Raw genomic sequence first — 24,604 nt, 5'->3', positions numbered from 1 at the left:
TTAAATAGGAATAGATATGTGTGGAAGGAAGGATTGCACTGGAGGTTGGAGGTTGGAGAGGAAATAAATAGGAATGGCTGCGTGTGGAAGGAAAAACTGCATTAAGTGGGAAGTTTGAGAAGAAATAAATAGGAGTGGCTGCGTGTGGAAGGCAGTATTGCATTTGGTGGGAGGTTTGAGAGGAAATAAATAGGATTGGCTGTGTGTGGAAGGAAGGATTGCACTGGAGGTGCTGTAGGACACAACCACTCCAGCAGCATTTCTCTAGCTAATGGTGCCTGACCATATGAGTTAGAGGTGTTTTGCAGGTAATTAATTACTTACAGCCCTTGGGATCCTTTTGAATGGGTTCATTAACCAAAGGCAGCAGCTCTTGCATTTAGATTGAAGGGTGCTGTTGAAGAGAGGAATTTTCATGGTTCCCCTTTGCTGTTTAAGAGCACAGTAAAGGATTCATCAGATCAGAATCATCACAGATGCCAGAAGTGCATGAAATACGGGGTTTGCATGGAGAAAAAGAATTTTCAGTGGCTTCTATGTTGTCCTCCTTGCAGAGAGAGCTCTGACAATGTTCCAGACATGTAGTTCTGTAACAAGAGCTTGCTTTTATTGGCCATAAATGTGTCACACAGGTAGGGAGGGATCAATGCCCAGGAAACTCACCTTTAGCATGTGCAACTCTGCATGTGGGAGACAAACCTGTGTGTCCATGCAGTGGTTTGCTGTTCAAGAGTGAAAGTTATAATGGGCCTGCACCCACTCACATTTATCCTCTTCTGTATAACACTAATATTTTATTTTGGTTTTTTTTTTTTTTTTTTTTTTTTTTTTAATAGCTGGCAGATTGTTCCCTTGCTTGAACTGTGGTCGGATTCTTGCAGTCTGCTATAGCCAGACCTCAGGCAGGTTTCTGATCAACTGATTAAAAAATCATTTTTTCTTTTCCCCACTGCTATCTTCTCCTTTTTTAGAAGCAGAACCCGAGGTTGACAACCTCCTGGTTTCAGACGCAACCCCAGATGGATTCCGTCTCTCCTGGACTGCAGATGAAGGGGTTTTCAACAGCTTTGTTCTAAAAATCAGGGACACCAAAAGGAAATCTGACCCCCTGGAGCTGATAGTGCCAGGCCATGAGCGCACCCAGGACATAACAGGGCTGAAAGAGGGCACTGAATATGAGATTGAGCTCTATGGAATTAGCAGTGGACAACGTTCCCAGCCTGTAAACACAATAGCATCCACAGGTATTGTCTCTGCAGAGGGAAAAGTGTGACATTCCCTGCTCCTCCTCACAGCCAGCTCGTGCTGTCCCACAGGTGTCCTGAAGTGTCTCCTGCATGTCCCTTGTCCAAGTCACCGTTTCATTGTGGTGTGGTTGTTTGTAATCAGCCCCAGCTTCCCAAGCTTCGTCACTGTCTGTTTAATACGGTTTAATTAAATTACTTTAATGGTCAGGAATTAGGCAGCAGAGTGTGGCAATTAAAACAGTGTCTTTGAGGGCCAAGAAATATTGTCTGTGCATCAGCCTTTTCAGTGATTTTCTGTGACTAATTGCATCTCAGCTCTGCACAACAGTTTACCTCCCTAGGAAAGAGTTATGACAAAATGAATTTACCAGGGCCATTGAGAAGTTTATTTATGGCTTGATCAGCAAAGGCCTAAGCATCATTAATTTAGACTGATCTTACCAGGAGCAACATGTGCTGGGTAATTCAAATTGACTTGAGTTTCTTTGCAAAATCAAAGCTTTGATTCAGGTTCATAATTGAAGCGTTTCATTTTGGCACTTTTGAATGAAGTGTTTCAATCTTTTTTATCCACACCAAAATCGTGGTTTCATTCTGAAACACATTCAAACCTGAAGCATATGATGCAAAGTCTCATGAGATAAATTTGGTCTTTGAAAAATGTTGAGCTTGTGAAAATGTGGTAATTTGAAATCACATTAATTAATGGAGGAAAGTGATGAGACAGGAGATCTCACCAGGGCTGCAGCTCCTCCCGAGGGGCAGCTCCCATCTCTGCTCTGGGACAGGGACAGGGGTGGCACTGAATGATCCCTTCAGTCCCTCCCAGCTCAGGATATTCTGTGGTTCAATGATTCTAACAAGAGCTCTATTTATATGCAGAGTGGGACAAGGATCTTAAGTTTCATAGGATTTCTGAAACTGGGGTAATGATAAGAGATTTAAATCTCCAGACCCTTGCTGTATCTATATGACCTGATTTCTGAGGGAGTTTTGATAACAAAGATGGACAAATCAGGGAGAAGCTGGTCCCACACCCAAGTTCCCCTGGCTGGAGGGGGTCTGGATTTGATGATCTTTGGGTCCCTCCCAGCTCAGGATGTAATTCTAAGTTCCATGAGTGAGCAAAGCAGCAGGAATGCCCAGAGGAGGCATTTGCCAGCAGCAATACCTCAATGTTGAGCAGCTTCTCCTTCTCTTCTTCCTCATCCTCCACCCTGCTGCCTGTGGGCTCAGCTGCCCTCCTGCCATCCCATCCCTGCCACAAACAGCCAGGCCGCCCTCACCATGCCCCAGACACTTCCATGAAGCAGAACCTGCACCAGCAGCCCCCCTTGGCCAGCACTACTCCCTGAACCTGACCATGAACTGAAGCTTCTTCCACCAATATTCAAGCCCATCCTTCCTAGGAATCCCACCAATCCTCATCTCAATAACATTCCCAGCTCTCTCACTACCCTCCCTAGAGACAATCGATGAATTACTGACCAACTCTCAACCCTCCAGCCATGGTTTATCAACCTAGTCACAAAACAACTATTAATACCCCTAGACAAAAAAGGACACAAATGAGCCTTAAGCAGTTAACTTCTAATAGAGAGGGATGTTTAAAGCCCACTGCACTTCTCAGCAGCAGATCCCCATCCTCAGTGACTCCAGAATATTTATGGAAGTCACTGAGAGTTATCATTTTCCTCATAACCATATCCCTGTGCAGCCTTGCAGGGAGATTTAGCACATGTCACCTGCTGGAGCCCAATAGCCCAAGAGATGTTTGTCAGCTGTAAATAGCCCATGAATAATGGACAATAAAGCCACAAAAACCCAGCTAAATAATTTGGGCTGCAGGTTACACCACATTGGGTGGGTGGCTGCCAAGGCAGACAACTAATTTCTATTTTAGGAGTGGATTATTGCACAAACATATGGATATTTATAGCATTTCCAGAGTGGTTGCAAGGAAATATTTCTATTCCTGAAGAGGGAATTTATCCACTGCTGCTCTCAGAGTTGGTGCCTTTTAGAATTTTATCTGTAAAATCTCAGTTAAGTTGCAATTTAACCCCCACTGGGAGATCACAACACATCTATGGTCCAATTAATATCCTTGTGGGAGGTGTGAGTCTCATGCTGCTCCTTTCCTCTTCTTCCAGTGGTGTTTTGCCACACTGTGACAGCATTTTTTTTTTCCCTGAGATGATCACAAAACACTTCACATGCTCTTGATTTGTGATTAATGCAACCTGCTGCTTGCTGTTGAGTGGGAGAAAAAAGCCAGGGAACATCTTCCTCTAGTCTGCCTGGGAGTGAAAGAACAATTAGCAAAAAAATCCCTAAAAAACAGCTTCTCTCAGGTACCTTGGGTGCTTTAACAGTTCCCTGTCCCTCACACACTTCTTTGGGGACAATGCTCAAGGATAAAGATAATTTACCTGTGCCTGCCCCACAGATGCCCTGAGGTTCTCTGTGAGTGCCAGCTCAGGAGCTCACTGGCTGCTTTCCATGCCTGCTTCATTCTGGCTTTCAGGTAGCCCAAGAAGATGATTTAATTCATTTAGTTTTCATTTCCCCATGCTCCAAGGTGCAAATCTCTCCCACCTCTGGGACTCATTCCAGGACAGATGCTCTCTCTGATGGTCCATTGTGTTTCCTGCCAGGTTCCCTCCCAGGAAAGCTGCAGCTGGGGAATTTGGGGATGTGGAAAACTCACATCAAAGCTCTTCTTACTGCTCTTTGTCATGCAGCTCACCCGGTGCAGAAAACAAGCCTGAGGCCCATGGAAATGTGCACAGCAGAGTCCAAGTGGGACGGATTGGGGATTTTATTTTCTGGGAAAGGCTGAAATTCTCCATGTGTATGCAAACCAAGCACTGGTCCATCTGTTTGGTCTCCAAAATCACCATTTCTCCTTTTCTTCAGCCTCTCAGGCCACCTATAATGTAAAGCAAAACCAATCTAGTTTTAATTTCTCTGTCTTTCCTAATTTCTCTATATTTCTCTATCTTTCCTTTTCCTTTTCTTTATTTTCTCTCATTTCCTTCAGCCTATACCCAAACCAGCAGCACTATTTTGTGCCACGTGGCTTTTCCAACCCCACCTTTCTTCCTTTCTTATCTGTAATTCTTTTCTTCCCTTGGCTTGTGAGCAAACCTCACCAATACAACACTTCTAGTGAGCTCCAGAAACATAATTTACATTTCTCTTGAGAGCTCAGTTGTTTTTCTTTCCTTGCCTTTCAGTTGATTTAGTGCCCTGCTGCTTTGGGGACACATAGAACAAACAGCCTCTGACTCCTTTCCTGCAGAAATGTTCTTTCCAAGCTATTTCAAGCCCAATCCCTATTTTATTTTTCCTCCTCTTGCCCCCCTTCCCCTGCTCTCAGCCTGTCTCCACTCCTCTTCATGTGGTTGGGATCTCTCCTCTTTGTACTCATGGCCTGCTCTGTGTGTGATGTTTATTTTTTAATACCTCAGGGTTGTTTTGGTTACAGCCAAAAAAATCTGGAAAGATTGGAAATGGGATGCTCAATGTAAACCTGGAAGAGGCAGCTCTTTTTACCACGTCCTTCCAAAGCCCTTTCCATGCTTGTTCTGCAGGATCTTAATTAAGCCTCCAACTGGAATGTTTCAGATATATGCTGAGTTTACTCTTGGGTTATTTTTGGTAAAATTTGGGCTTTGTTTGCCTCAGCTTACTGATTTAAGTCAGGTGGGCAAGTGCAGTGCTCAGGTTTTGACAGGGAAAGGCTGAGTTTTATGACAAAGAGCTGCAGGTGCCTTCCCCATTATGGCTGTACTTGGATGTTCTCTGGATGGATGTGCTTGAAAGAAAATCATGAGTTCAGAGAGAGGTTCCAGGAGGAAAAACTTGTTGCTTCTGGTTTGAAGCCAACAGAAGTTCCACGAGTGAGTCCTTGAGAGGAGCCTTGAGGGGCTCCCACACCTGATCCAGGTCTCCTTGGAGCATCCTGCATTAGGAACTTCATGCTCAGGAAGGGAGATCTGTCCATGGCTGTCACTGCTGTGTGTCACAGAGGGCTCTGGGGCTCAGTGGAAAGCCTAAAAATCCTCCAAGTGAAACTGGGATAGAAAAAATCTTAAATACAGCATACCATGGATAGCAGAATGTTATTTCTGTGCATGTTTCTCATGCTTTTCTACAGCACTGAAGTCTCTGTTATTTCTATATGTAGATACACATTGGGTATTTTTAACCTATGCAATACTGGACTGGTCCTGAAAAAAAGGAAAATTTGTTGCAAATATGTTGTTGCTGTAATGGAATCCTTCAGTTTTGTACCATCTGCAGGAATATTGTTTAGAGCAGAACACTGACAGCACCAGCTCATGGTTTAGGGTGATAAAACAAATCAAGGACTGATAAACAGGACTAAGGACTGACAAACTAACAATTCACCTTTTCCTCCTGTGTGGTGTGTTCTGTGTTCTCCTTTGACAGTGGTTGGCTCTCCCAAGGGGATTTCCTTCTCTGACATCACAGAAAATGCTGCCACAGTCAGCTGGACCCCCCCTCGATCCCGCGTGGAAAACTTCCGGATCTCCTACGTCCCTGTCACAGGAGGTGAGCTGGGGTGCCAGGGACAGCAGGAGGGGTTTGCTGGGCTACCATCCCTCCTTTCAGGGCATCCCCCAGGTGATCTTGCACAGATCACCTCTTTTTCTTCTTCAGGAATGGGGGAGTGCAGCCAACCTCTGTCTAGAAACCACATCCCATGGGCAGGGCTCAGAGGGGGATGCTGGAGTGGTTGTGTGTCGCGGACATCTTTTCATGAAAATCCTTTCCTTAGGATTTTTTTCCTGCTGAGAAGCTGGGAGGCCTCAGGAACAAAATGTAAACAATGGTTATCTGCTGCTGTGGAATGCAACAGGTGCATCTGGGATTGGTCTCATGTTGGATGTTTGTAATTAATGGCCAATCACAGCCCAGCTAGCTTAGACTCTTTGTCTGAGACACAAACCTTTGTTATTCATTCTATTCTATTCTTAGCTTAGCTAGCCTTCTGAGATGAAACTTTTTCTTCTATTCTTTTTAGTGTAGTTTTAATGTAATATATATCATAAAATAATTAATCAAGCCTTCTGAAACATGGAGTCAGATCCTCGTCTCTTCCCTCAACCTGAGACCCCTGTGAACACGGTCACAGCTGTGCTCCTAAGTCTTTGTCTGAACCTCCTCAGCAAGGATTAGTTTCCAAACTGTCATTATTTTGTAGGCACTTCATGAGCTGAGCACACTGTAAAAGATGGCCCTTGGAAACAATAATCAGAACCCATGGTTACAATAAAATTTCAAGGCAGTGATTTACTCAGTGCTCCCCAACGTTATGTCATTCTGGTTTAGTGTCCAACTTCAAAAGCTTCCTGTGCTTCAACAGATTTTAAACCTAATTTAGGGACATCTCTAAAGGGAAACAGCTAAAGAACAAACACTAAAGACATCAGCACCAAAAGACATCAGCACAAAAAAGCTGTTGCTGTTGACTGAGACAAGGAAAGATTTAGATCTTTAGACAATATAGCCTGGAAGCACATGTGCAGCTTTAAATACACTGGTCCCACAGAAGAACAGGAATCCAATCATAAAGTTAGGCACTTCTCTAAGTGCTTTCCTGGAATAAACCCAGAATTTGGAGCAAAGATGGGTGCTAAGTCCTCAGCCACACATAGAGCACCTTTCAAAATAACAAATACTGTATCTTTAATCTAAATGAGGGGGGTAAAGGAGAATCTTCCAGCCCTCATCACAAACAAGGCAGATCTAAACTGCAAGTCCTGTCCTCCAGGTGTTTGTACTCCCTTGTAGAGACTGCTGGGCTTTCTGCTTACACCTTGTCTGGGAAATTGTATTTTTCTGAACAGAAATCACTGAATGGTTTGCATAGGAAGGCAGCATAAAGCTGATCTCATTACAAATCCCTGTCACAGACAGGGACACCTTCCACTAAAAATGTTAATTTTTCTTACTGAATACAAAGCAGTGGTTTAGATTTAGGTGTTACGGCAACAATATTTGACACCGGTGGTTGTAACTAACTGGGAAAATTCCTCTCCTGCTGTAAAATCACATCCATAGTGGCCAAAATATCTTTAACTTGAAAAACACCCTTCAAGCATTCCCTGGAGTATTGTGTCACTCATCCTTGGCATTGGCCTCATCCTAGGTACTCCAAATGTTGTCACAGTCGAAGGGAGCAAGACAAGGACCAAGCTGGTGAAGCTGGTCCCAGGTGTGGACTACAACGTCAGCGTCATCTCTGTGAAAGGCTTTGAAGAAAGCGAGCCTGTCTCTGGCATCCTGAAAACAGGTAATAATAATAAAAGCAGCAAATAGCAGCTCTTTAAATGGCTCATCTGACTCAGACACTGGAGCTGCAGACTCACCAAGATCCCATTCTTGCTGCCCACACAAACTGTAGGAAGCTCTTTGTCCCACTCCTTCTTTGTCTTTGCATTTTACATAAAGATGGAACTTGTAATCTGGTCAGGCTCCCATTTGCTAAATGCTAAATAAACCTGTGAGATTGAGACAATTAATGTATTTAAAGTTCTAATTCACTAGAAAGAATCAGAAGTTCCTTTGGTTCTTTTTTTAAATTATTGCTGTTTTTGTGATGAGGGAGCCAAGGCCCAGCTCAGCTGAGCAGTTCAGGCCAGTTTCTGTTGTGGACTTCACGTGTCCCAGGCTCCAGACTGTCCTAAGCATAAAAACATTCTCTTCAATATTCTCTCAATGTTTTTCTCAGTATTCTGTCTCCTGTTTTTTTTTTTTTTTAAATATCCCTGCAGGAAATGAGGGCTCACTCTGCTCCTGCTGACCCCTCCTTCTATTCTTTTTGGGGGCTGACAAACATTCAGAGAGCTGAGGCAAAGAACAAGATGATGAGCACTGATAATGACAGGAGATTTATAACCCATTCCAGCTGCTCTGGAGGCAAAGATCCCATCTTAATTCAGGGAGAGCATAAACCTGTGTGAAAAGTGGAGTCCTGAGAGGAGGCAAAGCAGGACATGGGGGCATTTTGGATGCCTGGCTGGCTGTGGGATTGGTTTGTTCCAAAAAAGCTGCTGGAAGGTCACAGTGGCCATCAGCTGCTGTCACTTTGGTTATTTTTCCCAGCTCTGTCTCCTGAATTTGTTCAAAAAAACAACCCAGATTTGAGAGTGTTGGGAGAAATATGTCAGCTTTGACAGAGCTGTTGAGATTGATGGTATCAAGAGTGATCTGAGAAAGTGGTTAGTTCTGTTTGTTCCCAGAATTTCATCTCTTCCAGCACTGACCTCCCTTTCCAGAGAAGGTTTTGGTGTCTGTTCATAGGCACTGACGTCTTTCCTGCAGAACTCCACTATTCCAGAGGGAGCCATAAAAGCTGCACTGAGTTTTGGGCATTTTCTCTCATGAATTTACAGCAGAGCATTGCACAGAGCTGAGAATGTTTGTCAAATTCCCTCAATCTGTTTTTGTCCAATTCCTTCAATCTGTTTTTTCTTCCAGCTCTGGACAGCCCATCAGGCCTGGTAGTGGTGAACATCACAGACTCTGAGGCTCTGGCAACCTGGCAGCCAGCAATTGCTGCTGTGGATAACTACGTGGTGTCCTACTCTTCTGAGAAAGGTGAGAGGAGCTGTGTTTTGTGGAGATAAACAAAACTCCACAACTTTTGTGAAAGTTGTAAAGCCGGTATGTTTATTACAGCACTGGACACGTGTGGGAATCGCTCCTCTAAAATGACATGTGTATCTCTGGGAACTTCAGGTCCCTTTTTATCTCCCTCTCAAATACATATGCATACAATTTCACAACAGGTTCATACATATTCATTTTTACGAATTTCATGTGACATTTGCCGCTAGTTCTTCTTTATCAGAAAGAATTTTTAGGTCAGGTTCACCTGCTCTCACAGCAGTCTCTGTCTCTCTTTATGACCCTCTGTCTCCTTCCCTTAATCTCTGTCTTTCACTGAAGCAGTTTCTCTGAGCTTAGGCTTTTGCAGTCACGTTACATAGCTATGTTTTCTAACTACAGACTTAACTCAAAGATGTACATTTCACCTAAAAAAAAATAGATTTCTACTCTGGAAAATTTCTACTCTGTCTCAGCTGGAAATGGCTTGAGGGGCTGAAAGGTCAAAGCTCTCAAGAGGTGCTGATTGTAAATCCAGGAAAATCGCAGAATATCCAGAGCCGAAGGTACCCATTAGGATCATCTAATCCAACTTCTGTCCCTACCCAGATCCTCCACCAACCCCACCCTGGGCATCCCTGGCAGAGCTGTCCAAATGCCCCTGGAGCTCTGGGGCTGTTATTTGGAGAAGGGGCTTTGCTGGAAGCATTTAAACATTGATGGTTTTAATTCAGCACTCTCGATTCAGCCGTGAGCGGACACAAGGGAGATTCCTGGGAAGCAGAGGCGGTGTTATAATCCCTGTGAACACTAGAGAGAGCTCACACTTTTAGAGAAAGGGCTCTGGTGGAACCCAGACTCAGAAGAGGTGCTAGCACAGCCATGGGCTTTTATCATTCTGCATTTGCATCAACTAGGAATAACAGAAATCAGTGAGTGGAGCACAGAGTTGAGCACAACATTGTTACCATCATATTTTCTGGAAAAATCTTTTTGCCAGGATTTCTCTCCTGGGAAGCTGAGAAGCCTCAGAAAAAAAAAAAAAACCAAAAATATTCTCGCATTTGCTTGTCTTGTGTTTTGTTGCTTTGGAATGTGGTTCGAGATTGTTTATCCAACATGTGAATTGTTTTGACTTAATGACCAACCACAGTCAGGCTGTGTAGGGACTCTGGAGAGTCACGGATTTTTAATAAGTATCTTGTTAAGCTTTCTGTAAGTATCCTTTCTCCATTCTTTAGTATAGTTTAGTATGGCATTCTGTAATATGATATGATATAGTATAATATAATGCAATATAATATGATATGACATATATAATATGATATGACATATATAATATGATATGACATATATAATATGATATGACATATATAATATAATATAATATAATATAATATAATATAATATAATATAATATAATATTTCTAAGAATATGGAGTCAGATTCACCATTTCCTTCCTGCCACAGGGAACCCTGACAATACCACAGACCACGATGTGTCTGAATGCAATCAACCTCTCTATTTGTGTGTTCTGTTCTCAGAGCCGGAGGTGACCCAGCTGGTGTCAGGGAACACGGTGGAGTACGACCTGCAGGGGCTGCAGCCTGCCACCGAGTACAGGCTGAGCGTCCATGCGCAGAAGGACACGCAGAGGAGCGAGAGCCTCTCCACGCACTTCACCACAGGTGCCATCCCACCCACAGCCAGCCCTTCCAGTCCCACCTGCTCTGTGCTCCTCTGCTGCCTTTTTCACTGGAAACCTGAGTTTTGATAGCGTTTGCATCACCTTTCTCCACTGGGGCTGACCAGAGGTGGTTTTCTGTCAGTGATGCCTCGGGTTTCAGCTTTTCTATTTTTTCACATTCTGTGCTGCTTTAGTGTGTGGGTCTGGGTTCACATCAGGGGATGCTGAGCTCTGTGCACAGAGCAGGGAGACAAAACAATTCCTGCTCCAGCTGGGCACCAAGGACAAATGATCCAAATCTCAGCCCCAAGAGCACAAATACCGTGGGCTGGAGAGAGAAAAACAAGCAGGGTGGGACTGCCTGGGCTAAAGCTGGAATGGGACAATGAACTGCAAGGTGCAAATGGAGCAGAACTGATCAAAGGGAGAGACCCCGTGCCCGGTTGTGCATTTTGGGTCCATTTTGGTTCATCTTGGGTGCAGCCCTGGCTGGGCTCTGGTGCTGGCCAAGGTGGATATTCTCAGTTCAGTTGAAGAAAGAACAGAGATAATTTCTCCCAGGCTGAGCCTGAGAATCTTACAGGAAAGAACTAAAACAATTATTATCACTTTTTCTATAACTCTTTCTATATTTATAAATATAGCCCTCCAGCGTGTGCTATTCATAGTTCACCAATAGTGTGAGATGTTCCTACTTTGAAACCAATCAAGTCTCTCCTTAGCAAGTCCCATTATAAAAAGACCCACTACTTTTATTAAACACTTTTGCCTTCTGATTCACCTAAAGACTGGAGGCTTTCATGCAGTCCCTGACTCAACAGCATCAGGGACCAAGGACAAATGGTCCAAATCTCAGCCCCAAAAGCACAAACAATATGGGCTGAAGAGAGAAAAACAAGGAGGATGAGACTTCATAACCTAAAGCTGTAATTAGACAATTAGCTCCAATATGCAAATGGACCAAAACTTATAGCAATATGAGATCACCAATTCTGCAGAGTCTCAGGGTAGGAGCTCTTCCTTGGCTGCTGAACGTGCCCAGCTGGTTTCACACTCGTGGCTTTCCATGAGCATCAGCGGGATCAGGGATGGTTCTCATTTTCCTGCCTCGGCTTGTCCCAGGGTATTAATTAGGGAGCCACACCAATCCAGTCCTGTAATCACAGAGGGGAAGGGATGCTGGAGATTGGAGTCAGATCAAGCAGGAAAAGTTTTCCTATTCTATAAAGGTTTCCTATTCTAAAAAGTTTTCCTATTCCAAAAAAAGCATAATTGGAGCCAGAGTTTTATTTCCTGGGAATATGTAAATACCAATCTGTCTTCATGTGAGAAATAATGAAGCACACAATTTTCTCTCAAAAGACATTTCAGTGCAACTGTTCATAAAATAAGGTGCCTGGAACAAGGCAATATTTTAACTTAGATAAAGTTAACACCTTTATTTTAAACTACCAATGGGAAAATTAATTCTTAACCACAAAAGTTAAGTTTGAAGTGTTTTTTCATTTCAAATTTCTCTGGAGAGAAGGTTTGTTTTCCTGGCTTGTTTTAATATACAGCCCACTAGATAACCTGTGGAACTGACTTTGTATGGATGTGATTGTAATTGCTGTGGTGTCTCCTGCAGGGCTGGATGCTCCAAGGGATTTGAGTGCCACTGAGGTGCAGTCAGAAGCAGCTGTGATGAGCTGGAGGCCTCCCCGTGCTCCAGTCACTGGATATCTCCTGATCTATGAATCCATCGATGGCACAGTCAAGGTAAATAAACCCCAGGGGCTGTGCCTCACATCTGGGCAGTGGAGATGTTCTGAAGTGTCCAGCAATGCCACATAATCCTGTGCCTTAATTTAAACACCACGTTTAAAAATACTCACTGCCTCTTTCAGTGCTAGACTGAACACAAATGCTTTTAAAACCAGTTAAAGGACTTTCGTACATTATACCCTGAAACTGAAGCTCCATTGCAGCTTGAATTTTGCCTTTCATCCCTTCACAATACAGAAAAAATCACAAACATTTTCCTTCATTCCAAACAGATACCATGGAGTAAACTCAAACCCCCAAAGGATGTGACTCACTTTTCTAAAGTCAGGGGAACCCCTGTGCAAAGGGCTGTCTAAGGAAGGATGAACTTGCCTCTTATTCTCCTATAATTTAATTTCTTCCTACATAATTAATTACACTAAATGCTTAAATATGAATCAGGTGAATCCCAGAAAAAATAAAATTTTGGATGCCCAGCCTGGATCAATGGAGAGAATTCTAATTTTCAGGAAGGCAAATTCCCCAAGCACACTGAAAATCAGTCCTTTAAAACAGCCTTTTAAAGCCTGGAGTGCAACATTTCCTTGTCCTAAAGGATGAGTTCCCCAGCTTTTTATGAATTTCACAATCTGTACATTCAGGACATGTAAGCATTTATGCTGCCTTGCTTTCAAACCTCCCAGCTTGTACATTAGGATGGTAAACATTCATTTCCAGGCAGGCTTTATTGAACTTTTAAATATTAGCTTGGTAAAAATCTTAGAGGAGTAGCTTTATATTAATTAATCTGGATGCTTAAAAGTACCATCAATAATTATGACAAAAAACAATGTGACAGACTAAAATATGCAACCATTCTGGTCATTATGATTTATTTCTCTGAGATTTCCCTGTATTATTTCTTTTCTCCATAGGAAGTCATCCTAAACCCTGAGACAACCTCCTACAGCCTGACAGAGCTGAGCCCCTCCACGCAGTACACGGTGAAACTGCAGGCCCTGAGTGGGGCCCTGAGGAGCAAAACCATCCAGACCATACTCACCACCAGTAAGGACGTTAGAATAACCTGAAATATCTAAAATAATTCTGAATATTAATCTAAAATAATCTAAATACTGCTGAGCTCTGCTGTGAGGACATACAGACCCCACACAAGATATTAATCTGTTTGTAGTGTTGGTGCAAAGTCCCTGTTCCCCCAGACCTGTTTTCCCTTGGCAGGATGAAATTCCAATATCCATCCGCATCACCCTCACAGTCTGGTGAAGCATCCTGCCTTGCCCATGTGAAAAATCAGCAGGAACTCTTTAAAATCCAGCTGACACTTTGATTTCTCCCTGTATCGATCCCAGCGAGCAGGGGAAACAAATCAGAGTTTGGAGCTGAAATGAAGCAAACCACAGAGGCACACACAGATCAGTGCTGGGGGCTGAGCAGATGGATTTCTGGGCAGGCTTTTCTCCTCTCTCTGAGATGGGCTGTCTCAAAGCCCCTCTGCACATCAGCTCCAGCCCAACAGGACAGCTCTGCAAGGATTAATTGGCTTCTCTGAAGGTCACTTCACAGCTGACATTAAAAAAAGGAGTTGCTCTGTATTAGGTGTGACACTTTGCCTGTCATTTGTCTCACTTTTCTCAGTTTCCAGCCTTTCAGGCCCAGCAGGACCTGCAGTCATCCCCATTCCCCCTCCTGCTGCTGGCACCAGCTCCAGCCCAAGGATTGCCAGAAATCACCCAGCCCTGAGCCTTCCCTGCCACTGTTTGTGCAGAGCAGGATGAACTCACCAACACATCCAGAAATTCACCCAAATCTGGGTGAATTTAGGTGATGTTTGGCAAATTGACTATGAGCAGGGACTGACCAGGTGCCTTTAGCCATGTGAACAGTGTCAGACTCATTCAGGCAGAGGCTTAAGCCTGGCCTTAACTCTAAAAATACATTTGTGTCTATTTATTGACAGGGATTATTTAGTGACAGTCACTCTTAGTGACTGAAAGAGCCCCCTGTAGAGTCACTTTTCTCCAAATCCCAAAGCTGATGGAAACTTGCTTGGCCTTAAATCACACCAGGGAGGTTTAGATTCAATATAAGGAAAAATTTCACCATGGAAAGAGTTGTAAAGAATTGGAATAAGCAGTGTTGGAGTCCCCATCCCTGGAAGTATTTAAAATACCTGTGGAGGTGGCACATGGGGACATGGTGGTGAACATGATGGTGGGACTGTGTTAATGGTTGGATTTGATCTTAGAGGTCTTTTCCAACCTTAACAATGCCATGATTCTGTGAAATCCTCTGGAGCTGAAGCACAGGCAGGGATGTGTAACACTGGCAAGGATCGGCAGCCACTCTGTGAGACGCTGCAGGTAAAAACTCTCCTTTGGATACACCTTAATTGGCTGAAAAGTGAATGACCTGAGTGAATAAAACAAAAAAAAAAAAAAAAAGGTGTTTTAGGGGACTTAGAAATTGTTCTGACTGCAATAATTTTATTGCCTTATTGTCAGAAAGAAAAGCTTAACAACATTTTCCTGTAGTTTCGACTGTTGCTGTTTGCTTTGTTTTTTAGGAGTGTAGCTTTATAACACATTTAATATTGTGCTTGCTAGAAAAAGACTCAAAATTAATTTATTTTTGATTGAAGTTCTGTCTTTGTATTCCCCCTCCATTTTCTGTCACGTGAGCAGAGATCGGTACATTTGTTTTTCCCCAAAAATTGCTATAACACAGCTCCTGAATTTCAGCCTTTAGCTGGAGGATGCACTCCCATCATAGCAGGGAGTAGTTATCTAACATTCCCATCACTTCCAGTGTAGACAGATGTGAAAAACCACATTCAAAAGAAGAATTCACCTCACCAGCTGTATCCTGTGGATGTTCTGCATGCAGGATGCAATTACAAACCTGTTCCTGGGATCTGCAGCTGTCCCACAAGGGATTTTCCTGAGCCGTCTGCATTGTGCACATTCCTTGTAACTGCTGATTTCCTAAGGAATGCTTTCTCCTCCCTCTGTGTGCAGCTGGGCTCCTCTATCCCTACCCCAAGGACTGCTCCCAGGCCCTGCTGAATGGAGAAGCCACCTCTGGGCTCTACACAATTTACCTGAACGGGGACAAGGCTCAGCCTCTGCAGGTGTTCTGTGACATGGGCGAGGACGGCGGCGGCTGGATCGTGAGTATGGGCCAGGGGCAGCACATCCCATCCTGCTCATCCAGGCACCCTCAGAGTGTCATTGTCACACTAGGGCTCTTCTATCTATAAATCTGGGGAGTTTTATCCTGGGTAGGTGTAGTGGTTTTGGTTCACTGATTTGAGATTTCACCAATTTTGAGGTTTCCCGGCCAATGAGTGTAGCGGGTTATTATCACAGTAGGGCTGTCCTGTCTATTAATTTGGAAGTTGTATCCTGGGCAGGTGTAGTTGTTTTGGTTTGCCAATTTTTCACCAAGTTTGAGGTTTCACAGCCAATGCACCAATGAACGTGGTGGGTTATTATCACAATAGGATAATAGTGTTATTATCACAGTAGGATAATAGTGTTATTTACACAGTAGGGCTGTCCTGTCTGTAAATTTGGGGGGTTTTATCCTGGGTAGGTGTAGTGGTTTGGTTCACCAATTTTTCACCAATTTTGAGGTTTCCCAGCCAATGCACCAATGAGTGTGGTGGGTTATTTTCACAGCAAGATAATAGTGTAAGGATAATAGTATCACACTAGGGCTGTCCTGTCTATAAATTTGGAAGCTTTATCTTAGGTAGGTGTAGTGGTTTTGGTTCCCCAATTTGATATTTCACCAATTTTGAGGTTTCCTGGCCAACTCACCAATGCAAGTGGCAGGTTCAGGGCTGGCCTATCACCAGTACACTAACTTCCTGCTGCGAGATAGGATTAGGAGAAAGGTAAAGCAGGTTCAAAACCTTAAAAGGGTATAAAGAGAATTTTATTAACAGTAACTAAAAGAAAAAAAAAAGAATTAAAACAAACCTTTCAGAACACTTCTCCTCCCCCCACAACATTTCCTTGTCCACTGACAATGTCAAGAAACAAAACTAAATTTCCTCTTAGTTTACCACCTCTAAAATAGTGTTTTTTCAGTTCACTTAGGGAGAGAAGTCCCTCTTGAAAAACTATGACAGCAGGACACTCCAGTGCCCAGCTCTTTCTGTAGCTGGAGGACAGAGAGGTGTCTCCAAAGGATGTTCACACCCCTGGTTTCAGCCTGATCCCTCTCCACTGGTGGAAGGGCTGCTGAAAGGACTATATTGGATAACACATCTTCTAAATAATCACCAAGGAGGGTGAACTGACTCTGAATGACAGAGGGAGTGAGGGAGATTACAGCACAGCCCAGGGGAAGCATTTGTTCAGCAGCCACGGGGTGCAGTGGCTTCCAAAGCCACTGTGCAAGGGACACATCCCACCCAGGCAACAAGAAATGGCAGTAAATGCCACCTCTCCACACTGACACCCCAAATCTGAACATGCCAAAGGGAGCCAGGGCACAGAAAGGCAGGAGGAGCTGGAGGAATGCTTGGCTGGGAGATGCAGGGTGGAAAAACCCTTGGCTGAGAAATCCAGAGATGCAGGATGGGTTTAAAAGAGCAGAGAGCAGGAACTGAGAGGCCATGTCATGCAGAAGAGCCTGGGAACCCAACAAAGAAATTGAAGACTTAAAAAATACATGGAGCATGCAAAAACCTGTGTGCAACTCAGTCCTTGCAGTGAGGCTTTGCTGGGAAGAGTAAAGGAAGGGCAGGAGCAATGCTGGGCTCTGTGTTTGTAAATGTTCTTGCCCTCTGGCCAGAGCAGTCTGTCCATAACATTTCCTGCTTTTAGGTGTTCCTGAGGCGTCAGAATGGAAAGCAAGATTTCTACAAGAACTGGAATACTTATGTGGCAGGGTTTGGAGATCCTAAGGAGGAATTCTGGATAGGTAAGTGCTGAAAATTTGTATTTTTGGAAAAAAAAAATAACCAAACAAACAAAACAGAAGCACAGAAGTCCAGAAGATACTGAGAGGCCTCCATTTAGCTGGCAGGAGTATTTGTAAAGGGGAACAGGAGAAAAGGAGCCAGGGACACCCTACATGAGGGAGCCTGAAAGGGCCAGGCTCAGCCTGCAGTTCAAGGGTGCCATGCTGGGGTCACCAAATGAACCCACCCAATGCTCACTGGGGCTCTGGGAGCAGTCAGAGGTGACCTGGGAAGCAGGTTCAGCTTCCTGTCCTCCTGGAACAACCCCAGCAGCAAAGGCTGATGATCCAGAGAGGAAAAGCAGGGCAAATCGAAGTCATAAACTCACATTTTGGTAAAACAGAAGTAAACCCTCCACATTTTCAAAGGTTGTGCTGCATTTTTCTGGTGATGATGATGATGATGTTGATGATGATGATCACACAGCACAGCTTTGGTTGTTTTGCCCAACCTGTTTCTATTATTTGAAGGGAAGACCTCTCCCAGTCAGCCTGGGACTATTCATTTGTTTTTGTGCTGACATCACACTAGAGCTGATCCAACTCAGTGTCCTCGCCAGTGCTGGTGTCCTGCTCTGTTTGTACACTCCAGTATGGCCCCATTTAGGGAATAATGGCATGGCAGAGGAAAAAACATGGAGACTGATGCCTTAAGGAACCTGGAAATCAAACAATACCTTTTTGAGATAACATTAGTATAGGAGTAATGTAAAGGTTGATCTTTATTGGAAGCCTCTAGAGGTGAATATGGAAAATGTCCACAAAAGCCCCTCCCCCATGAGGTGAACACAGTTTTTATAAATTTAGCAAATTAGCATAATTGACAAAATCACCAATTAGGAGCACAAGTAGTGATGCAATCTACTCACAGTTCAAGCTCTTTCTAAATCCTCCTCCCTCAGATGGAACTGAACTTTGTTGATGTAAATGGGTCTCAAAGAGCTTTCTTTCGGCCTTGGTTCCCAGGGAGAGCCAAGATGGGATAGGGGCTTTGGAATGTGTTTTATCTTTCTGCCTAGGCAAAAGGTAGGGAAAAGCACTGGGAAAACTAAATAGGAAAGCAGCAATAGTCTACAGAGCTCCAAATATGTGTGTGAAGAATACAGAGAATACAGAAGAGAAAAAAGGCAAAAAAAAAAAACATTTGGCATCAAGACAAACATTCCTTTCTGCCCACAGGTCTGGAGAATCTGCACAAAATCACTTCTCAGGGCCAGTACGAGCTGCGGGTGGACCTGAGGGACAAGGGGGACACGGCCTACGCCGTGTACGAGCGCTTCAGCGTGGGCGACGCCAAGAGCCGCTACCGCCTGCGCGTGGATGGCTACAGCGGCACTGCAGGTGAGGGCAAAACTGACCGTCCCTCCTCCAGGGACACGCTGCCTCCCGCTGACTCAGGGAAAATGTGTGAATATTGCAGAGCAGCAGGTGCCTCTCCTGTGTGAGTGGCTTGGTTTGGAAAGCCAGGTGTCTGCTAAAGAAGGCAGGAGCCTCCCCTGAAATGGAAAATGTAACCGCCCTCTCTGCAAATGATGATGATCTTTACGTTGATGATGATGATCACACTCTCTATGAGTTATTATAATTTTATTAATTATTATAATTTTGAAATTAAGGAGGTCTCAGGCAAAGATATGGGAATAGGAATAATTCAGTTCTTTTATAACAATTCTCCAGTTCTTTACTAGGAATAGGAATAGGAATAATTCAGTTCTTTTATAATAATTCCCCAGTTCTTTACTAGGGAAGAAAAAAATAAATAAAATAAACAATGCAGTAAATCAAAACAACACAGCCAGAATCAGACCATGCCCTGTCCCCTGTGTGTCAGGGTGGGTCCCAGCCCCATCCCAGGGGGGCTCAGCCCTCCTGCAGTGCCAGCTGTGGCTCTGCTGCAGCAGGGATCCTGCACAAGGGGGGAGTTTTCCTCTGCAGCTCCAGGGCTGCTGCAGATGGGCCTGGGCTCCCTCTGGCCATGCAGGGCAGCAGAAAGCTGCTCCTCTGGCAATGCAGGGGGCAGAGGCTGCTGTGCTGTGCCAGGCTCAGATTGGATCCAGGCAGGAATGCTTGGCTCCTGCCCTGGGCGCAGCATCTCCCCATGGGATGCTGGCATTGGATCAGCCCTGCAGGGACACTCAGTGGCCATGGACAGCAGAGATCTCCTGCAGGGAGGGTTGGCTGTGGGAGAGATAAAGAAACAACTGCCCCATGGACAGCAGAGAGCTGCCCCAGCTCTGACAGATGGGAAATACTCAGCCCAAACCATATCTTACAAGCCAGGACAGTGAGGTGTTCAAAAATCAAACATATCAATATATTTGTTTCTGTTTTATATCCTCCAGGCATTTTGGTGCCATATTTTATGGCCTGATTATGGTAGCATTGAAACAAGTGTATTAAACCACAATATATCTTATTTGGTCAATCTTGGCTGTCATTTATACAGCCAATAATAGCGTGGCACAGCTTCTTCTCTTGTCAGTAGAATTTGCAGCAAAGCCCTGCTGTAATGTGATTTATGATTTTGCTGAACAAATCATCTGCCTTTTGTAATCACACTGGGGCAAACCCTGCAGCTCTTGGTGAGACTTTTCAGGGTTTCACAGGATTAAGAGATAAATTCAGTTTAACAATATGTCTTAAAAGGAGATATTTTCACACTTCTGGGTGCATAAACCAGAGCAGAGGTGTGGGTGTGGGCTCTGCCCTGTGACCAGCACAGGAGCTTTTACCCAGACTACAGAGATACAAAGGAAATGCAGCAGCAGAATTAATGTCTATTTAATTTAGATGGGATACTGGAAATAATTCCTTCCCTGGCAGGGTGGGCAGGCCCTGGCACAGGGTGCCCAGAGCAGCCAAGGCCAGGCTGGACAGGGTTGGGAGCAGCCTGGGACAGTGGGAGGTGTCCTGCCCATGGAATGAGATGAGTTTTAAGGTCCCTCCCAGCCCAAACCATTTGATGATTCTGTGATTTAAGCAAACTGTCTAGTACAGAGTAGTGGTAGCTGCTACCACGAGTAGGATTCAGTCAGTATGGAGACTTCTTTGGTCTTGATTTCTTCCTTGTGAACATCTCTTTGGTCCTGGCTTGGCCATACTGTAAAATCCAGATTTTAGCAAGAAATTCAGAAATTGTCCTGCATGGAAAAACCCACTTCATATACTGGGGATTAGAGACCACCTGAAGAAACATTTTGACCTGCCTGCAAAACCAAAAATTGTGCATTTCTTTCTGTATTAAAACAAGTAATTTTTAAAAAAAATTTAGATGCAGACAGGGCATGGCACAGTCCAAATATGTTCATGAAATCTAAACCAGGCAACCCACTGACCTTGCTCTTTCTTTTGTCCCCCCACCCAGGCGACTCCATGACCTACCACAATGGAAGGTCCTTCTCCACCTTCGACAAGGACCACGACTCTGCCATCACCAACTGTGCTCTGTCATACAAAGGAGCTTTCTGGTACAAAAACTGCCACCGAGTCAACCTGATGGGCAGATATGGCGACAACAACCACAGTCAGGTGAGTTTGGCTCTGAAGGATTCTGCAATGCATGAGAGGAAGGGGAATTACAATTATGGGTTTTTCTGATGGTTCAGCCAGCCAAAAATCACAGCATCCCCTCCTCTCACTCTCCAGGAAGACAGGGAAAGGTAAGGGCTCACAAAACAAGAATTTAACATCAGCTGGTGAAATCTTGCTGGTTTTCTCTGATTTTCCAAGGGAATATCCCAAGTGTGCGGGGAATAATTGTCGTTTCCAACATGTGAAACACAAATATTTTCCTGCCATGAAAGCCAGGCAAGGAGGGACAGTTTTGAGGGACAGAGATTTAACAAGACCAAGCTCAGGGTGCTGACCTGGGTCAGGAGAACCTCTGGGACCAACCCAGGCTGAGCTGAGCAGCTGGAGCAGCCCTGAGAGGGAGCTGGGGGTGCTGGGGGTGAGAGCTGGAGCTGCCCCAGCCCTGAGCCCCCCTGAGCCCTGGGCTGAGCCCAGCGTGGGCAGCAGGGCAGGGGGATTGTGCCCCTGTGCCTGTGCCCAGGTGAGACCCCACCTGCAGAGCTGCCCCAGCCCTGGCCCAGCACAGGGAGGAGCTGGAGCTGCTGCAGAGATCCAGAGGAGGCTCCAGGGGGATCAGGGGATGGAGCAGCTCTGCTGGGAGGAGAGGCTGGGACAGCTGGGATTGTGCACCTGGAGAGGAGAAGCTTTGGGGGGACCTCAGGGTGGCCTTGCAGGGCCTGGAGGGGCCAACAGGAAAGATGGAGAGAGAAGATTTACAAGGACTTGGAATGCCAGGACAAGGGGGAATGGCTTCACACTGTCAGAGAATAGGTTTAGATGAGATACTGGGAGGAAATTCTCCCCTGGGAGGGTGGGCAGGCCCTGGCACAGGGTGCCCAGAGCAGCTGTGGCTGCCCCTGGATCCCTGGCAGTGCCCAAGGCCAGGCTGGAGCACTGGGACAGTGGAAGTTTCCCTGCCTACAGCAGGGGTGCAACAAGATGATCTTTAAGGTCCCCTCCAGCCCATCCATTTTGTGTTTCCATGATTCTGTGACCTCATGTGGGTGGGTTTGTACAGGTTGGACATTCCCCAGCCCCTTTGCTTCCCAAAGCTGCTCCCCTTTGTGGTTCCTCTGTGCCCAAACCAGAAACACGCCCATGTGATGGTGTTTGCAGGGGTCCCAGGACAAGGGAAGAGATGAGAATCTTGACTCCATGTATCAGAAGGCTGATTTATTATTTCATTATATAAATTATATTAAAAGAAAATGATATATTAAAACTATACTAAAAGAATAGAAGAAAGGATTTCACCAGAGGGCTGGCTAAGAATAGAAGAGGAATCAATAACAAAGGCTTGTGTCTGGGACAGAGAGTCTGAGCCAGCTGACTGTGATTGGCCATTAATTAGAAACAACCAACATGGACCAATCTAAGATGTTGCATTCCACAGCAGCAGATAATTATTGTTTTTCTTTTCCTCTGAGGCCTCTCAGCTTCTCAGGAGAAAAATCCTGGCAAAGGGATTTTTCAGAAAATATCACGGCAACACCCTCAGTCTGAACCAGGGGCAGCAAATGCAAGTGTGACCCCCCAACCTCTCCCCTTTGCCTTCACAGGGCGTCAACTGGTTCCACTGGAAGGGCCACGAGTATTCCATCCAGTTTGCAGAGATGAAGCTGAGACCCTCCAGCTTCAGGAACCTGGAGGGGCGGCGGAAGCGAGCGTAGGGCCCCGGGGCTGCGGGCAGGGGTGGGAGGGGATGGAGAGGGGGTGTGGGGAGACCCTCGGGCATCGCTGGCCTGGGGGTGCGAGGAGCTGGGACTGGCACCACGGCATCATCGGTGAGCCCCGGCAGAGGCTTTGCAGCATTGCAAACACTAAAAAAGCCTTAAAACCATCCCAGAGTTTTCAGCAGAGCAGCTCCAGCTGCCCACCAGGAACGTCCTCCACACCAAAGACAACGATCTCAAGGGTTCTGTGTTGTTTTATTAATTTTTTTTTTTTTTAATTTTTTGCCAGAAAGCATCTGGGATAAAGTTCTTCCGACATCTGACGATCTCTTGGGTGGCCCAGGGGAGGGGAGGGAGAACAGCTTTGTACATTGGTAGTTTGTTTTAGAACCAGCCATATTTTACAGACAGAAATGTGTAAGATTAATTATCATTATTATCATTATTATTATTATTAGTGATAAGTGGAAATAATTGGTGGTTTGAATGCCTTTCTATATATATATCAAGCACCACAGAGAAGGAGGGAATGGGAAGGGAAAGCAGTATGTTTTTAAACTTAAGCATAGGATTAATATTATTAATATAAAGACAAAGTAATAATAATAATAATGATAATAATAATAAGCTACATTTTGTCATTTTTAAGAGAACCATGCTTTTGGAAACACAGCAGGACAGTGTCTGATTGTAAATTTTTTTTTATAAATAAAAGCACAATTACTTTTAAATAAATTTCTACTTTTTTTTTTAATCTATGTGGAGTTTGTGCATGTCCAGGATATATTTACTTAGATAGGGAAATAAAGACAGACTGAGATTAATTAGGCTGCTGAACCCCTACTGAAAACTGTTCCTTTTGTCAGTGACTGGCTGTAATTATTCTGGTGGGTTTGTTTCAGTGAAATGCCCATGAGGATTTGGGTTCTTTCAGAACAGAATTTTTTTTTTTCCTGCCCAAAAGCTTCTTCCATGGTTTTTCTAAGTGCTACTGACCAATGCTTGCTCCATCTAGGTGGGAATAACTAACAAACAAAACAAAGAGAACCCAGAGTTGTTGTTTGGTACCATGGGCGATTTGAACACTTGTGTAAATAAAGGGCTCTCTCTTTTTATTTTTTTTTTTATATGAATGAAATTCCATGTAGTTCCTCTGTATCACACCCTGCAGTTGAAGACAATAAAAAAATCTCTTGTTTTAATCCAGTCTCTCTGCCCTACTTCAAGGTTGCATTTTGCAAACGTTTTGTAAATGTTTCTTGCCTCCCTCCTGGCTGAAGTTACACTCCTGAGCATTGTTTGTGTTGCACGGGGAACATAAATCTCCTTTGACCCTCCAGGGCACTGGCAGCACTATATTAAATTAATTCTCTGTAATTAGTCTCCCTTCTTAGGTGTTTATCGCAGTAAGTGATAGGCAGCATAAAAGAGAACAAATCCAGTAATGAAGAAATATGCTCTGCTCTCCAGATGCTTTCCAAGCTATGAGGAAATGGCACTGGATCCCTGTTTGTGGGTGCTGGAAAGCTCTGGCAGTCTGTTTGCAGACAGTCAGGGGAAGAAGTGACACTTCTGGAATGATTTCCTCATTTCTGGTAACATCCCAGAGCTGCCTGGCTCTGCCTCTGGTGTCATTTACCTTGGCAGCTCCAAAGAGCTCCTGGAGACCGGCTCAGCTTTGTGCCTCACCCCAGACAAGACTCAAACACGCTGCACAAAAGGAAGCTGATATTTCCTGTAATTACTCACTGACAGATGCCCTGCTTGGTATTCTCTGTGATCCCCACTGAGAGAGGGAACCTGGCAAATCCTTGGAGTCAGAGCTGCCAAAACACCCTTCAGAGCTGACACAAGGGAGCTCTGGAAGGGAGAGTCACTGGCTTTTCCTCCTTTCCTGTTTGTAACTCGTGAGAAGAGTTTAAAAACACGCTCAGATTTGAAATCTGCTCATGAACCTGCCAAGCCTCAGTGCTGGGGTTCATCCTCAACGTGATGAAGCAGTTTGGGAGCCTCAAGGGGGCAGGAGAGGAAGGGCTTCACAATTGTTTCC

The 24,604-nt window shown here is 44.6% G+C and overlaps 1 protein-coding gene across 2 annotated transcripts in view; it reads left to right on the top strand.

Moving 5' to 3' along the window:
- The window catches only part of TNC (tenascin C), a 77,872-nt gene extending 55,304 nt beyond the window's left edge, over positions 1–22,568 (top strand). The window contains exons 13-24 of one of the 2 annotated variants that reach the window (XM_059486274.1): positions 972–1,244; positions 5,706–5,828; positions 7,429–7,572; positions 8,760–8,879; positions 10,434–10,577; positions 12,204–12,334; positions 13,255–13,387; positions 15,358–15,509; positions 17,176–17,272; positions 18,491–18,652; positions 20,676–20,839; positions 22,441–22,568. In XM_059486274.1, coding sequence (XP_059342257.1) covers positions 972–1,244; positions 5,706–5,828; positions 7,429–7,572; positions 8,760–8,879; positions 10,434–10,577; positions 12,204–12,334; positions 13,255–13,387; positions 15,358–15,509; positions 17,176–17,272; positions 18,491–18,652; positions 20,676–20,839; positions 22,441–22,551 — 1,754 coding nt within the window. In that variant the 3' untranslated portion in view covers positions 22,552–22,568. The remainder of the gene's footprint in view (positions 1–971; positions 1,245–5,705; positions 5,829–7,428; positions 7,573–8,759; positions 8,880–10,433; positions 10,578–12,203; positions 12,335–13,254; positions 13,388–15,357; positions 15,510–17,175; positions 17,273–18,490; positions 18,653–20,675; positions 20,840–22,440) is intronic. The other variant, XM_059486273.1, reaches the window with a different exon arrangement.
- The last annotated feature ends 2,036 nt before the right edge of the window (positions 22,569–24,604 follow it).

Source organism: Ammospiza nelsoni, chromosome 20 (genome assembly GCF_027579445.1).
Source record: "Ammospiza nelsoni isolate bAmmNel1 chromosome 20, bAmmNel1.pri, whole genome shotgun sequence".
NCBI classification, from domain to species: Eukaryota; Metazoa; Chordata; class Aves; order Passeriformes; family Passerellidae; genus Ammospiza; species Ammospiza nelsoni.
This window is presented reverse-complemented; position numbering and strand designations above follow the sequence as displayed.